The sequence below is a fragment of the Cystoisospora suis genome (assembly GCF_002600585.1).
Source record: "Cystoisospora suis strain Wien I chromosome Unknown contig_90, whole genome shotgun sequence".
Classification (NCBI taxonomy): domain Eukaryota; phylum Apicomplexa; class Conoidasida; order Eucoccidiorida; family Sarcocystidae; genus Cystoisospora; species Cystoisospora suis.
Genome location: NW_027152892.1, coordinates 9929 through 25397, shown reverse-complemented (window position 1 = coordinate 25397; position 15469 = coordinate 9929). Strand labels below are relative to the sequence as shown.

At 41.9% G+C, this 15469-nt stretch overlaps 2 protein-coding genes across 2 annotated transcripts; one reads left to right on the top strand and one right to left on the bottom strand.

Moving 5' to 3' along the window:
• Positions 1–1863: 1863 nt before the first annotated feature.
• CSUI_000196 (wd g-beta repeat-containing protein) lies at positions 1864–6790 on the bottom strand. The gene is made up of 2 exons (XM_068060430.1): positions 6068–6790; positions 1864–4803 (listed from the first exon to the last, which is right to left on the bottom strand). Exons 1-2 carry the CDS (start codon positions 6564–6566, stop codon positions 3038–3040), a joined length of 2265 nt encoding a protein of 754 aa, XP_067927596.1. The 5' UTR covers positions 6567–6790; the 3' UTR covers positions 1864–3037.
• Positions 6791–7514: 724 nt separating this feature from the next.
• Positions 7515–14523, top strand: CSUI_000195 (glutamine amidotransferase subunit pdxt). Its single transcript, XM_068060429.1, has 7 exons — positions 7515–8708; positions 9877–9975; positions 10318–10372; positions 10707–10903; positions 11814–11927; positions 12846–12900; positions 13248–14523. The coding sequence occupies exons 1-7, from the start codon at positions 8481–8483 to the stop codon at positions 13634–13636; spliced, it is 1137 nt and encodes a 378-aa protein (XP_067927595.1). The 5' UTR covers positions 7515–8480; the 3' UTR covers positions 13637–14523.
• The last annotated feature ends 946 nt before the right edge of the window (positions 14524–15469 follow it).

Sequence of the window (15469 nt, the reverse complement as noted above, 5' to 3'; positions counted from 1 at the left end):
AACGCAGTCGTGGCGTTCCCTACCTCCGAAGAAAGGGAGCAAACCTTCGTAAGTGTATAGATCTCCCGTCCCACCCTGCTCATCGCCCAGATGGTCTATGTCGAGCGAGAGAGCTCTTTTCCCCCAGACTCCCCTTTCTGTGAACCAGTCAATTTGTTCATTCCTCCACAACTAGAGACGCCAAGGAGCCGATCCTCTTTCCCGAGCAGCTTGCCTTTATCTTCCGCGAAGTCGATCAGGATTCTGGGGGCTCGCACATTCACAGGGAAGCGGACGGTGAGCAACAGAGCATCGGAGAAGAACCCAAAGAGGTGGTGTGAAGGTAGATCGCGAGAACCAATCACGACCTCCTCTCCCCCCTAGCTCAACAACTTTTTCAAGTCGCAAGAAGCGACTGGGTCGTTATAGTCCTCCGGATTTTCGGGGTATCTTCTTTCTTTAGTTCCTCTTTCTATCACAGGTTCCTTATCATTGTCATTCAGGTTTTCTTTCGAAAGACAGGTCTCATGCTTTTTCTGGAAGGAGAATTGTGGAACAACCTTATGTTTGAAAGGTTAAGTCAATAGAATACTCACTCTCAGGATGCTTTGCTGACCTTGATCTCCATGAACTCAGATGTTTGGAAGGAAGTTAGTAGCAGCAGACTATCCATCAGAATGGTCACTGCAAAACGTCTTGTCAGTGACTTCTTCGTCACATTTACAACTCACACCGTCTCTCAATCAAGAGCGGACGCCGTTTCTCTAGTGTGTGGTTGATGACGAGACACTTCTCAGATTCTTCTGACTAGGAAAGTTACTTTTATGAAGAAGGCATGCATACTCGCCAACGTGGGGATCACTGTTTCACGCTCGCACGGTCGAAAAAGACAGAAAAGAGAGCCAAGTCTCTCGGCCAGTTCGGTCATTCTCTCAGCATTCATCTCGAGAGAAGGAGGGGTGAAGATCCCTTTCATCCCTGTATAGCAAGGAGAATGTTTAGCTCAGAAAATGTAGAAGAAGAACACTCTTTCTCCCTTTCCGGGATGACCCCTGTCATCCGTCCTACATAACTACACTCCTGCTCTACCGACTGATAGAAGAGCAAGCACCCTTTTATCATATCGAGTGATGCCGCACATCAAAGAGGAAGTTCGTCGGTCCCGTTAGATTCATCCGTAGAAGCTCTTCGAACCATAGAAGAAAGGACGTAGGCTTGGCTCTGATCTCCCTCACACAGGTGGCTGTCCGTTGTAGATGTCACTATCATCTACTAAAGATTGGATTTTTCGTTCAAGAGGTACCAAGCCTTCAAGATGCACACCCCTTCTGGAAAAAAGCTTATAATAGAAGGAAGCTGAACTGCTAGATTGCCGCTACTCGCCTCGAGCCGCGGCGAGGGAGGAAAAAGCTTCGATTGATAAGGCTTGCGAGTCAGAGGGAGGGGAGGCCTGATCAAAGAAGGGTGTGTAGGCTCTGGAGCCTAGTCGGGTTCTTCGGTTAGCGAGAGAGACGAGAATACAGAAAGAAAGAATGAAGGAAAGAAAAAAGAACTTCTTGCTTACTTCTGTCGTATCAACAGACGGTTCATTCAATCAAAATGTCTACTTCTTACTTCGAGAGAAAGCTTGAATGGATTCGTGGCGTCTAGTCAGCGGGGCTCTTTCCTAGACCTACTTGATGCTTGTTTAAATTCAAGAAACGATTTTCTCGGTTCTTCTATACCTCAAGAAAAGCCTTTCCTCCATTCTCATCTAAGAGAACAACCGATTGCTCTACACGTGAAGCTATTTTTCATAAACTTCGAAGTCCGTCGCTTCTTCCTATTCCATAAGGAATCCAACTCGCCATGCCTCCGGGGTGTCTATACACCCGAGACAAGAGAGAGACGATAGCACGACCTTAGAAAGCTGATTGTGATCTTTTCAAGAAAAAGAGTCTTTCAAAAGTCTCTTCAGCATCAACGGAGATCGGTAAGAGTCTTCATAAGAAAGGTATTGTAAAGAAAAGTACGAAAAAGAAATATGTGGGCTAACTCGCTATGAGCTAACCTGAAGAAAGTCCAAAGAACTTCTTCTGTGAATGCATTCCGACAAATCTAGACAAGATGTTATGTATAGATCTATATACACCAGAAAAGAGAAATATCTCGAGAATCCTCCCTTTCTTTCGTCAAAAATCCCTCAGGAGAAAGAAGTGGGAAAACATGAATAGATGTGTGCTAGCATGCAGAGAGACAACAGCGTCGTCCTCTCCCATCTCTCTTTGCATCTCTATCTCTTCTTTCTTAAATAAGGGATCATCTTTAAGCAAATCTCTCTTCATATGGAAGAGCTATTCTATACATCTAGTGAACATATCCCCCAGATATGAAGCGATAAGAATGTATCAAGACCTACGACATAGTAACCTGAATAACACTTGGCGGCTCTCCGAATATAAGGCGAAAAAGGAAGATCCCCCTTTTTCATACTTCGAAGAGGTAGTAGAAAAACACATTCTTTCTTTCCTTACTTCATTCTCTTATCTCGATGCAACCCAATCTATCAAGCAACTTTCCTTTAGGGAAACTTCATTCAAGAAAGATCGAAGAGAGAAAAAAAGAAAAAAGACCTTTCGAAGAAGAAGAAGAGCCAAGTTGCCTTATTATAGGGAGTATTATCCCATTGCAGATCCTTCACTCTTTCTCCCCTTGCTACCTCCCCTTCATGGAAAATAGATTCGAAAGAGGTAGCCAGAAAGATAGATAGATAGATAGACAGATGCATGAAAGATAGATAGATAGATAGATATATTGAACATAGAGAGATAGCTGGCGGGGGTAGTACGTCAGAAACAGAGGGATACACGATGTATCAGGTTTCTTAACGACTGACGATGCTCCTCCTATCTGCACTAGGTAGGTAGTTCATTCTACCGTCTTCACAGAATGTCTAGCGAAGAAGAAGAAGATAGGACGCACAGGCTTGTATTGCTTGTTCTTTCTTAGAGTCTTCCTAACTTATACGGATCTTCAAGCCTGTCGGTAGTCCAACTCCTGCTCTTCTTTCTTTCTTTCTTTATCCGAAGCCGAGGAAGGATGGATGTCCGTCGTCTCCTCCAGCTACAATTCCATGTACTCTTTCTCTTCTTCCTAGGAGGTTTCCTTGTTTCTCACTCGCCTTGTCAGAGACTTCTTCTTCTTCATCTATCTCCTCTTCACCTTTCATCTTCTCGGGTGTAACTACAGCTCGAAGGACTTGTACCGCACCTTTCTTATCACATCCATAGCCCCAGCAGACCCCATCAATCTTGTTCTTCTTCTCTCGTATCCTTTTTCTCTCATCCCCTTCTCCTTCTTCTTCTTCTTCCTCCTCCTCCTCCTCTTCGCTCCATCGATTCATAAGATAGACACACCCGTCCGCTGCTCCCCCTATAACGAGTCCTTCTCCAATCGCTTCGCCACATAGAAAAGCTTGCTTATGGCGCCCGGGGAGCAGAATCGATTTCATAGAATTATGACCTAAAGAACTCTCACTACTACCTTGTCCTCCCCCTCCTTCTTTCCCAAGCTTTCTGACGTCCCAGAAGCGACATGCACCATCAGCTCCGAGTGTACATACACTGTAGGGGTTCGGATCATAGAGACTGCTTTCATTCTGCGAACTTTCAGCAGGGAATTCGGACGAACCAGCTGGAGATCTTTTTCTCTCCTCTCGATCAGATCCATCTGACAAGATAAGGATGGCATTTAAGGAGCCTGCATGCGCTTGAATGTGCGCGACAGGGGTACTAAAGCATCGCGTGTCCCACATGCAAAGCTTTCCGTCTTTAATTCCTCCAGAAAAAAGGAAAGGCAGTCTGACTCTCGCTTCATCGTAGCAAAAGAGAGATTGTCCTTCTCTCAACCCCCCTGTCGTTTCGTCCTTTGAAAATCCTCTTCCTTCATCTCTCTTGACGACAGCTAGCTGTAGACACCCTATCCCCCCGGGGTGACTAGCTAGCTGTTGTTTCGAGCTAGCTAGCAATCTTCCCGCATTGACATCCCAGATCTTCAGACTTCCTGCCTTTGTCCCAGCTATAGCTACACTATTCATCCAAATGAAATGGGTAATAGGCGAAGGATGCACAATGCGATTTGCTCCTCCTCCTCCTTGTTCAGGTGTAGATACACTTGAAAGAGCAGCGATTTCTTTCTTTCCTTTTCCAAGATCCCATACACGGAGAAATCCGTCATAGCCCGACGTCATACAACACACATTTTCTTCTTCGCCTTCCGTTCCTCTACGACTGTAATAAAGAGAACAAGAAGACCCTCTTGCACCCCGGCCGGCTATCTGTATTTGACTTACAGAAGCAAGGTGTCCGCCTCCCTTCAACTCGATGCATCGAATTCGATTGGTGCTAGCTCGACAGACAATCGACCGATCATTCTCTCTCACTCTCTCGACCTGTGTCTGCGGTATATCCATCACCCTAGAATGAGGAGATCTCTCTCTTTCTTCTTCTTCTCTCATCTTACCAGATGCCCCACCGAGGAGACTTCTCGAGGGATTGATCGCTCGAGAGGGATGTAAAGCACTCCTTGAAGAAGAGGAAGAAGAAGAAGAGAGATACTTCTGGATTTCCCACAGACAGACCTTTCCATCCATACCTCCCGAGACAACGCAATTGTGAGGGGTAAAAGAACAGCAAGAGACCCAGTCTGTATGGCCTGCATTGGGAAGGAATAGCTCCCCGATCAAAGAAGAAGAAGAAAAAGAGGAAAAAGAAGAAGAGCATCGAGATGACGGCAGACGATACAATCGAAGTGCGTGGTCGGCGCTCCCTGATACGGCGTAGAGACCTAAAGATCAACAGACAAGAAAAGAAGAAGAGAAAGACAGAGACAGATAAATGGGTAGAAAGAGAGAGAGAAACGAGAGAGAAACAGAGAGAAAGAAAAAGAAAGAGAAGGAGTGAGAAAAGAAGATTGAGAAGACAGGGTATTTTTCTCTTAGAATGAATAGAGAATTTTTATATCACCTTCTAGGAGGGCAGCCTGTATATACACTCAACTTTCCACTTGGTGCGAGGTAGAGAAACAAAGAGTAAGAAGACATTCAAGATAAAGAGATAGATAGATCAGAGAATTGATAGGAAGACGAAAGACAGACAGAAAGATACACAAGCCTGGCTATTCAGATGATATATGATACATGTACGTTCGTGACGTGATCTACACAATACATGGAAGCCTCCTCTCGACCCTACATCTTTCTCACTCTTTCTTTCTTTCTCACTCTTTCTTTCTTGGAATGAGTGATCGAAAAGACTTTAGAATGAGAAAGAGAGAGAGAGCGAGGGGATGGATAAGGAATTCGGGAAAAAAGTCTTACGTCCGCCAGGTAGTCTCCCCATACCCACAGCACATCTATCTAAGCGCATGTGCAGATGCCTATACATATAGATATCTACATACATAAATATATACACATTTATATGCAGTAGGTATAAATACAGAAAGGAAGAGAATAGAAAATGTCTGGGATAGAGACAAGAAGAGACAGAAGAAAGAAAGAAGCTTCTATGTGGAAAGACTCGCTGAGGAGAGAAAGAAAGACGCAACCTCCACGAGAAAATCAAGATGAAAGGAGAAAAGAAATCTAGACAGAGAGACAGACAGAGAGACAGACAGAGAGACAAGGCCTCTCATGTCTCTACACCTGTCTAAGAAGACACGATAAGAGACCTAGACCCATCCAGACAGAAACGTCCAGAGAGACAGAAAGAAAGAAAGAAAAGCACTTCCTTCACATGTAGATATAGAGATACAGAAAGAGAGAGAAAACTACAGAAAGATACACATATACACAAAGAGATCTTAGATTTGAATATAGATATACGTATAAGAGAAGAAGAGATAGAGTGAGAGAGATCTTCCAGATGAGTAGATATACATAAATGTGTATATATATATATATATATGCCGTGTAGGACTGGCAAGAGAGAATCCTGTACATTTCTCTGTGTGGGTATGGTCGATGACTCTTCAGGTGAAAGAGATGGAAAGTTAATGGGACTTTCTATCTCTTTCGATTCATTGCAAGGAAGAGGAATGCTTCGTGTACCCGAAGAATGGATATCAAGGCACAAGACATTCCTATCATGTGGATTAGAAAAGATTTCTGTAGCGATGGGACCGTCGCGAAGAACGTCCTTTCTATACTTGAGATATCTCCTAGCTGGGATATAAGCGTCCACCCAATCTAGACATTTTCTCTTTTCTTCTTCTTTCACATCTCCGAGAGGCTTCTTCTGCTTTCGGCTAATCTCTCTCTCTTTCTGTGCCGTTCCTGCTTGACTCGCTCTCTGCGTCGATAAGCGAGAAGAAGGAGGAGCAACACGAGAATGAGAAGAAGAGAGAGAAGAAGAAGAATTCGTTGGAAGGGGGCGAGAGGAAGAAGAAGAGAAAGGTTGCGCTCTTGGCCGTGCTGTCTCCTCTTCTTTCGATTTATCTTTCTTTTCTCCTCTTTTAGATAGTAAGGCTTGCTCTCTTGTCGAAGAGATACGAGATGAAGAAGAATTAGCATTGGAGAGGCAGGGTCGAGTTGGAGAAGGCCTCTTCATCTTGGGAAGATTCTCTGACAGAGAAACACATAAACTCCTTCTCTTTTTTCTTTCTTTCTTCCTTTCTTTCTTTCTTACTCTTTCTTTCTTTGTTTCTTTCTTTCTTTCTTTCTTACTCTTTCTTTCTTTGTTTCTTCCTTTCTTTCTTTGTTTCTTACTCTTTCTTTCTTTCTTTCTTTGTTTCTTTCTTTCTTTCTTTGTTTCTTCCTTTCTTTCTTACTCTTTGTTTCTTTCTTTCTTACTCTTTGTTTCTTTCTTACTCTTTGTTTGTTTCTTTCTTTCTTTGTTTGTTTCTTACTCTTTCTTTCTTACTCTTTGTTTGTTTCTGGTCCCTTTTCTCCCTCTTTCTTTTATTTTGATCTCTCATGGATTTGGGCCAGAGGGGGTGTGAGAAGGGAAAAGAAGCTAAACTACTAAGGACAGATAGAAGAAGAGATCATTCATTCATTCATTCATTCATAGTCTCTCTGTTTGAAAAGAAGAGAGAAAGAAGAGAGAAGAAAAGGATTTCTTCGTAATCTCCTTGAGAAAAAGGCACCCCCCTAATGCATGGAGCAAGACAGGAAAGCGCAGAAGGAGACAAGGAAAGAAAAACGAAAGAAAAAAGAAAGAGAGGAGAGAAAGAGAGAAGAGAAAGGAGAAGAGAAGAAAGGAGCTTCTGCGTAAGAGAGGAATGAAAGATGAGAGTTTGAAGAGACCTTGAGAGAGGTCGAGGAGAGGAAAGCCATTTATTCATGGAAGAACCTGAGGAAGAAGAGAGAGTCAAAAGAAGGACAGAAATCCACACATCTCGATAGAAACCTTCTCAGAATGGAGAAAGAAGAATTCGGAAGAAAAGATAAAAGCTTGCTTGATCTCTCTTCCCGTTCCTCTTCTTCCTCATACCTGCATGGCTCTCTTTCTCTTTTTCTTTCTCTCGGTGCATGCCAACACGCCCTCAATCCGGCCATTGTTCTTTCCGTTTTCTTCTCCTTTCTTCTTCTCCTCTTCCTTCTTTCTTCTCAGGGCCTTTCCTTCTCCTTAAGATCTCCTTCAGTGAAGCCTAACAACATTTTTCTCTAATCTACCGACCTACCTACCTATCTATCTCTTTATCTCTCTATCTCTCTATCATTCTGTCTCTCGTTCTTACAAGAGAAAGGATCAAAAAGAAAGAGAGAGGAAAGAAGCTATTTTCTTCTCTTTCTCTTATTCTTCTCGTCTTCTCCCTTCTCTTTGAGTTATTTTAACCTCTCTCTACGGACTTCTTCTTCTTCTTCTTTCGAACATTAACCCGAGGAGAAAGAGAGAGGAGAGAGAAGTCTATCTTGATCAATCAGTATGTCGTCTTTCAACTAAATCAGAGAAAGAAGGAGAAGAAGAGCAAGGAAGGAACGAAAGAAAAAAGACGCAAAGAAAGAAGAAGTAACTCCTCCTCTCTCGTCTTTACCTTATCCGTCAAGATCGACAATACAAGGAATTGAAGGAAATCTTACCAGTAGTAAGAGTAAGAGTAGGAGTGAGTGAATGTACTTTTCTAGTCTTTCTTTCTTTCTTTCCTGACTGTATTTGAAGAAAGGAAGTGAAGAAGTCGATGCCCTTCATCTTCTTTTCTTCTTCTTTTTATGTTGTAAAGTCTCTCTCGTTCCTTCTTCCTCATTCTTTTCTTTCCTTGTTCCTTCTCTTCTTCTTTTCTTTCTCTTCTTCATTCTTCATTCATCGAACCGCCTTCACAACAAAGAAAGAAAGAAGAGGAAAGAAAATTAGCTCGAAGAAGAAGAAGGAAGAATCGATCCACCCTCATTCTCCTCCCTGCTTCTTCTTCTTCTTCGACTTTCTCTTCTCTTCTTCTCTTTTCTATTCTTTCTTCTTCTTCTTGTGTTCTTTTCTCTATCATTTTCTAGCCTTCTTTCTTTCTTCTTCTTTTTCACCATCATGCCGAGGGTGTCTCCTTCTTCTTCTTCTCTTTCTCCAAAGACTCTTCACTTCCATGCACCTCCTTCATGCTGCTCCTCCTCCTCCTTCTCTTCTTCTCTCGTCAATCGCAAGTCTTCTTCTTCTTTTCTTCATGTGGGAATTCTTGCACTTCAGGGAGCTTTTCTCGATCACCTCAAGGCATTTAAGAGGCTCGATCTTCCCTCTTCCTATCTCCAAGTCTCTCTTGTACGTCTTTCTTGCGCTTTTCTCAAACTTCTTCTTCTCCTCCTCAACAAGCCGTTCATGCATGCATGTATGCATTTCTTATTCTTTTCTTCAGTTCCTATATAGGCGCTACAGGCAGTCATACACATCAAATTATACCTCTGGAGATATATATATATATGCACATATATATATCGATACGAGCCTTCTCTCGGTGTATAGTAGCTGTAGGTACATCTTTATCTATATTATACATACAATCTAGGTCTTGGCACACATAGTCACATATACATATATGTATATGCAGATCTAACTATATATATCGCTTACCTGGAGAGATACGCACACATATGTATACATATATTATCCATACAGAGTGCATACATATCTCTCTGTATATAGAAGTGCATACATATCTGTCTATGTATCTACCTCTCTACGTCTATGTATCTTTATGGATTGTTTAGGTGGGGAGGCATGTAGGTAGATGTAGATGTGCGTACCTACATCCGTCTATGTGTATAGACAGACATATATATCTATATAATAGAGAGAGAGCTATATATGTACATATGTGTGTATCATATACAAGGTGGGGCTTAGGGATATGTATATACGCCTCATCATGCATGTGGCCTATATGCATGATAATGTATATGTAATATAGAGATCTATACCTATACCTGTCTCTATACAGAGAAAGAGAAATTCTTCCTGTCTGCTTTTCACGTGTAGCTAATCTCTCTGTGTATCTAGTTAGCTACCTGACTAGCTAGCTAGCTAGCTAGCTAGCTACTTGCTGCCTTGCCAGTTTCCTTATCGTAATGAATCATGTCGGTGATAGAAGAAAGAGCGAAGGAGAAGCGGCAGACCAGTCTTTCTTTGTCGATCCATTGACGGATCATCTATTTATCTATCTATCTATCTCCTTCTCTTTCTCTATTCCTACATCATTCACCTTCTCCCTTTTTTCCTTGCTTTCTTATTCTCACTGTTCTCTTCTCCTTCTTTCTTTACCTGTATGTCTTCTTCTTCTTCTTCCTCTTGATCGACCAGCCAACTGAGAGAAGAAGACCCCCCCCCTCCCCCCTCCCTATCCCGACATCTCCCCTGTGTGCTGTACATACGCTTCTCACTCTATTCATCACTTCCTTTCTCTCTCTTTTCTTTTCTTTTTCTTTTTCTTCAGGTGAAGACTGCGAGTGATTTGCGAGGTCTCGATGGTTTGGTCATTCCTGGAGGAGAATCGACGGCTATGAGGATTATCGCCGGGACTGAACTGTTAGGTGTACGTACACTCATCGTCTTTTCCCTAGAATTTTGTCTTTCACAGGAGACACTTCAGAGTCACGTCAAGTTTCATTCAGACATTCCTAGATTCTTCACGCAACATGAAGAAGAAGAAGATAGACACTTCTTCTCCTTCCTCTTTCGCTTTCTAGGTCTGTATGTCGTCCTATTCCTCAAAGTGTGTATGGAGAGATAGACATCTATCACGAGCTGAGAGAAGGTCCGAAGAAGACTTCTCTCTCTCTCTCCCGCGTGTAAGACTGCACTTGTCTGTGGTATGCTGGGTTTGATCTTCTCTTTAACCAGAAAAGTTTGCTTCTTTTTCTTCTCTTTCTTGAAGGCGTTGAAAGACTTCGTTCATCGACAGAAGAAGCCTGTGTGGGGGACATGCGCTGGTGAGTCTAGTCAAGAGAAAGAAGCGACCAATGAATGAAACAAATCGAATCTATCTTCTTCTTCTTTCTCTTCTTCTTCTTCTATTGCTAGTACCTGTAGGTTCTATAGTGTTAATCAGAGTATAGGCTTGAATTTGGAAGTTGTGTGGGTAGGGCTTTTTCTTTCTTTCTTTCTTTCTTTCTTTCTCTCTCTTCTTTCTTCTCCTTCCTCTTGCTTTTCTTCTCTTCCTTTCTATTGTCTCCTCGTTGCTTTCCTTGTTCTTCTTCATTCAAATTCTCTTTACCTTTGCTTCCCTTTCTTCTTTTTCTTTTCTTTCTTCTTTCCTTCTTTCAGGGTGTATTCTTCTCTCAGATCGTGTTTGTCTCCGAGACGCCGTCGAGAAGGAGAAGAAGAGGAGAGAGCTTCTTAGTGATTCGTCTTCTTCTCTTGATACAAAAGAGAGAGAGAAAGAAGAAGAAGAGGGGGATGGCTATGGGGAGTTTATTCGAGGTGCACCTGTTCAGACATGCCGAAATTACTTCGGAAGACAGGTATCTTGGAGTGTACATACACCGCACATCAATATACACATACGTGAAGAAGCAGATAGATAGATAGACAGATAGATAGATAGACAGATAGATACATAGACAGATAGATAGATTCATAAAGAGATCTGGATGATGTATGTACACCCGAGAGTGTATATGCCTGTGTCTTCTACATCGAGAGAGTGAACTCACAGGAAGAAGAGACCTTATCTTGTTCAAGAAAGAGAGGAAGAAAGAAAGAGAAAGAGATCTTCTCTCTATGTAATAGGACTAACAGTTGGAAGTCTGACTCCTACAGACTTCTTCACAAAGCAGTACATAGTGCACTTCACACCTCCAGTCACCTGCTGATGTAGAGATCTTTATACGGCACTTGTCTATACATGTATAGACAGATATATATATATATATATATACATACATAGATAAATATCGAACTTACATCTGTAGGCACATACACGAGTACTGGTCCATCAATGTCTATCCCCATGTACATATATGTGTATATATTTCATATATATTTATATGTATATATAGACAACATGTATATATGAATATGTATGTACGTACGTCTATATATGTATCCTCGTGCTAGAATAATTGTGTAGGAGGGGGTAGGTGTGAGATAGATGAGAGGGAAGGTGAAGAGGAATTGCCTGCTGTCGTCTTATACTCTCGCCGAAGGATTAAGGGGCTTCAGCCTGCACGCACGCTGTGGACAAGAGAAGTCTTTTAAGAAGATAATCGAGGAGGCGCGAGTTTGAGGGGAATGTCTGCAGCTTATCTCAGTTTCCTACACAAAACACTCGCGATAAAGTCCAACCTTATCCTGTCTATATCCCCTGCATAACTACACTCGAGTATATATATAAATATATATCTATATATATGTGTATGTGTGTATGTGTAGGTGGATAGCTTTGAGGCTCCTTTGCGATGTGAAGGGAGACTCCGGGAGATGTGCGAAGGAATGACGGCTGTCTGTATACGAGCCCCTGCTATACTCCAAACCCTATCCGATGACGTATGCCCGTACATATATAGACATATATAGATATAGATATATAGTTAGATATAGATAGATAGATAGCTATGAGATTCTACTTTGTCTATTTCTGTGTATGTGTGTGCTTGTTTCTCTCCCTGTCTGTATGGAGAATTCTCATACTTTTAGCCATGAGTCCATGCATGTGTATCTATATAGGTGTATGTGTATTGATGTCTCTATTATGAAGAGATGGACCGAGATTTTCTCGAGTATCTCAATCGAACCTCCCTCACGTCTTTCTTTCTTTCTTTCTGTCTTGTTCTTTTTCTTGACTTTCTCTATCGAAATAAATTATCGCCATAGCGTTTGGAGAAGAGCTCTTTCCTATAGATCTAGGTTGCTCCACATCGTCATACATTACGTATGTTCAAATAGGTGTGTGACGACTACGCCTACTACTGTCTATTCTTATATGTGTGTAGGGAGTCTCTCTCTCTATGTATATGTCTATATATATCTATCTCTATCATGTATATCGAATAGCCATGAGATCCAGTGACGTGATACCATAATACATACCTCTACACGTGCTGTACATATATATATATATATGTATATGTGTGTATGTACTGATAGTGATAGGAGATAGATGGAGCCTCTATGTGTGAGAGAGAGAGAGACGGTCTCTTGTCTTTCCTCTCTTTGCTGCTTATTGATGACTGGTCCTACTAGTAGTAGTGATAGTAGTAGTAGTAGTATCAGTATGAGTAGAGGAGGCGACTAGTATAGGAGGGTCGTAGCCTAGGCCAAGCCAGGGGCCGGTGCGACTCAAAAGATGTGAGGGCGGGCGTGAGTTAAGATTGACTGATAGAAGGCGTAGAGACAATTCTTTACGAAGAAGATGATTTAGTGGCATGAGGACCCTTCTCCTGTCTTTTCTTCTGCTCTCTTCAGGCAGAAGTGTTAGGATACATCGATCTACCTGAAAGACATGAAAGACTTATTGCCGGTAAGGAACCTCATGAAAGACAGAAAGAAAGAGAAGAAGAAACAAGCACGTCTTCTATCTATCTTCAATCTATCTTTAATCTATCTATCTATCTATCTATACTTCACCCATATCTATCGACCAACTGATCTATCTATGTATCTTAAACCTACCTTTCTGTATCTATCTCTAATCTGTCTGTCTTTCATCTAGCTAACTTTAGGGGATGTATTTTAACTCTATCTTTCTCGACTCTCTCTCTCTTTTCTTATCTTTTTGGTTTGCGTATACGAATGCCAATAGAGGTCTCTCATCGCTTTTGTTTAAGTTCTTTTCTTTACTTTCTTTGTGACTTCTTCTCTCTACAGCAGTGGGGTGTGTTGAGAAGCCTCTTCTCTTAACGACTTTCCATCCTGAGTTGACGGACGATTCTCGACTGCATGCGGTCTTTCTTCTCCACTTCGTTTTGCCTCATCGCTCCTCTTCTGGGATAAGAGAAGACGAAGAAGAAGAAGAGGAGACGAACTTCTTGAAGAGTCGGTTGTCTTCTCTCATTCTTGATAAGATATCAGAGTTCACGAAAAAGAAAGAAAAGGAGATGATGGCTACGAATAGGAGTAGTATGAAAGAAGCAACAAAAGAACAAGAAGAAGAAGAAAGAGAGAAGACTTCTTCTTCTTCTCCTCCTCTTGTCTCTCATTCACGTCATGTAGCTTGTCATAATTATAGACATTTCAAACCACGAGCAGGCCAGTAGACCTTCTCTCTTCTTCTCCTTCTCCTACTCTTCTTTCTTTCTTCTTCTCCTACTCTCCTTTCTTTCTTCTTCTTCTACTCTCCATGCTGTCTTCTTATTCTCCTGCTTCCCTTTCATTCTTCTTCTTCTTCTTGTGTATATGATGGTGAGAGTCATGACAAGGTGAGGCCGTTGTGTGTATGTCTATGCTGGCGAGTCTTCTTCTTCTTCTTCTCACTCTTTTCATCTTCTTGTCTTTCTTTTCTGTCTCTTGCTCTTTCCCTGGACGGCGGCACTTCTTGAAGGACGGAGAAGAGTAAGGAAGGGATGAAGGGTGTCGCTAGGAATTTGACGGACGCAGGGACGGAAGAAATGAAAAAGAAGAAAAAGAAGAAAAGAAAGAAAGAGAACCTTCTGGAGGGAGAGGGAGAGAGAAAGAAAGATCAACATTTCGAGAGAGACGACTCGTCAACGGAAATTTAGAAAAAGACAAAGACAAACAAAGGAGAGAGAGAGAAAGAAAGAAAGAGAAACAGAGATTAACAGAGAGAGAGAGAGAAAAGCTGACTCTCTGAGAAGAAGAAGAATATCGGTCAAGAGGATGGAATAGAGGGAGAGAGGGAGGAAGGCCTTTCTTTCTTCTTTCCTCTTCTTCTCTTTCTCTGATGCTGTTGAATACAAAGAGAAAGAAAAGAAAAAGGAAGAAGAAAGAGTCGAATGGAAGGGACTTTTCACTGTCTCTTTGCTGCTTTTCGTCGCTTCGAGATAAGCTCTATCCCCTCGAGTGAATGTGTGAACATACTAGTAGACATACATCATGGTGCATGTATATACACTCCAAAAGCGCCTTAGCTTTCTCGAGTGTATAGACACCGAAAAAGAAACTCCCTCCCCAGATTGAATGATACTTTCAAAGACTCGTACCACCATGTTCTTCTTTTTTGTGCCCTGAAGAAGAAGAAAAGCAGTTTAATGAGAAATACGAAGAAGAAGAAAGGAAGTATACCTATGACAGGAGTAGAGAGATCCATTGCTATTCTTATAGTAGAGCCTTCAGTATAGGGTATCACCTCTCACTCCTCGTCGTCTTACATACCTCCATGTAGAGCAAGGCCAGACAGAAAGAGCTCTTCTTCCTCTCCTCTTTTCTTCTTTCTCTTGTGAAGAAGAAAAAGAAAAAGAGAGAGCGAAGGACAAGTTGACAGAAGGGATTCTTAAACTTATCTGTCTCCTCTCCTGTCAAGAGACATCTCTCCTCTCGTACAGAGAGAGACACATACAGAGAGACAGATATTCACCTAATCTATCTATCTTTAATCTATCTTTAATCTATCTATCTCTCTTTATCTATGTATAAATATATATGTATCTATCTCTCTATCTCTCTCGTTGTTCCTCTCTCTTTCTTTCCTCTTGCATTGTGAGATGTGTCTGCCAACGTACACCTCTATATCTGTAGATCTCCTTGAGGAGCCTCGCCCGTCCATATCGATGGTGCAGCCTGACCGCATATCAAGAAGGTGGGGAATTTCCATAAAGATAGAGAAGAAGAGAGAGACAACCTTCTTCTCTGAGAAGCCAAACACACGGAGACTTCTCTCTGCCTACTATAGAGGGGTGTCTCCAACACACCCTCTGTCTACACGTGATATACGTGATCTATATGGATATATATGTATATATAGATATATTTACAGGTAGATAGATAAAGAAGAGAGACTTAGTTTGCAGTTCAAGAGAAAGGAGAAGAAAAGAAGACAAGACAAAGACTACGAAGAAGAAAGAAAAAGAGGAGGAGAGTCCGGACCGTGAGAGAGGGAGGGGAGAGAGAGAGAGATAGGTAGATAGATTAAA

What these genes read in the sequence shown, in the direction of transcription:
- CSUI_000196 (XM_068060430.1), bottom strand. Translation starts at nt 6,566, where the DNA reads ATGAAGAGGCCTTCTCCAACTCGACCCTGCCTCTCCAATGCTAATTCT. An exon ending in CCTTGATATCCATTCTTCGG is followed by an intron (nt 4,804 to 6,067) that starts GTACACGAAGCA and finishes GTTGATCTTTAG; the next exon opens with GTCTCTACGCCGTATCAGGG.
- CSUI_000195 (XM_068060429.1), top strand. Translation starts at nt 8,481, where the DNA reads ATGCCGAGGGTGTCTCCTTCTTCTTCTTCTCTTTCTCCAAAGACTCTT. An exon ending in CCTATCTCCAAGTCTCTCTT is followed by an intron (nt 8,709 to 9,876) that starts GTACGTCTTTCT and finishes CTTTTTCTTCAG; the next exon opens with GTGAAGACTGCGAGTGATTT. An exon ending in CCGGGACTGAACTGTTAGGT is followed by an intron (nt 9,976 to 10,317) that starts GTACGTACACTC and finishes TCTTTCTTGAAG; the next exon opens with GCGTTGAAAGACTTCGTTCA.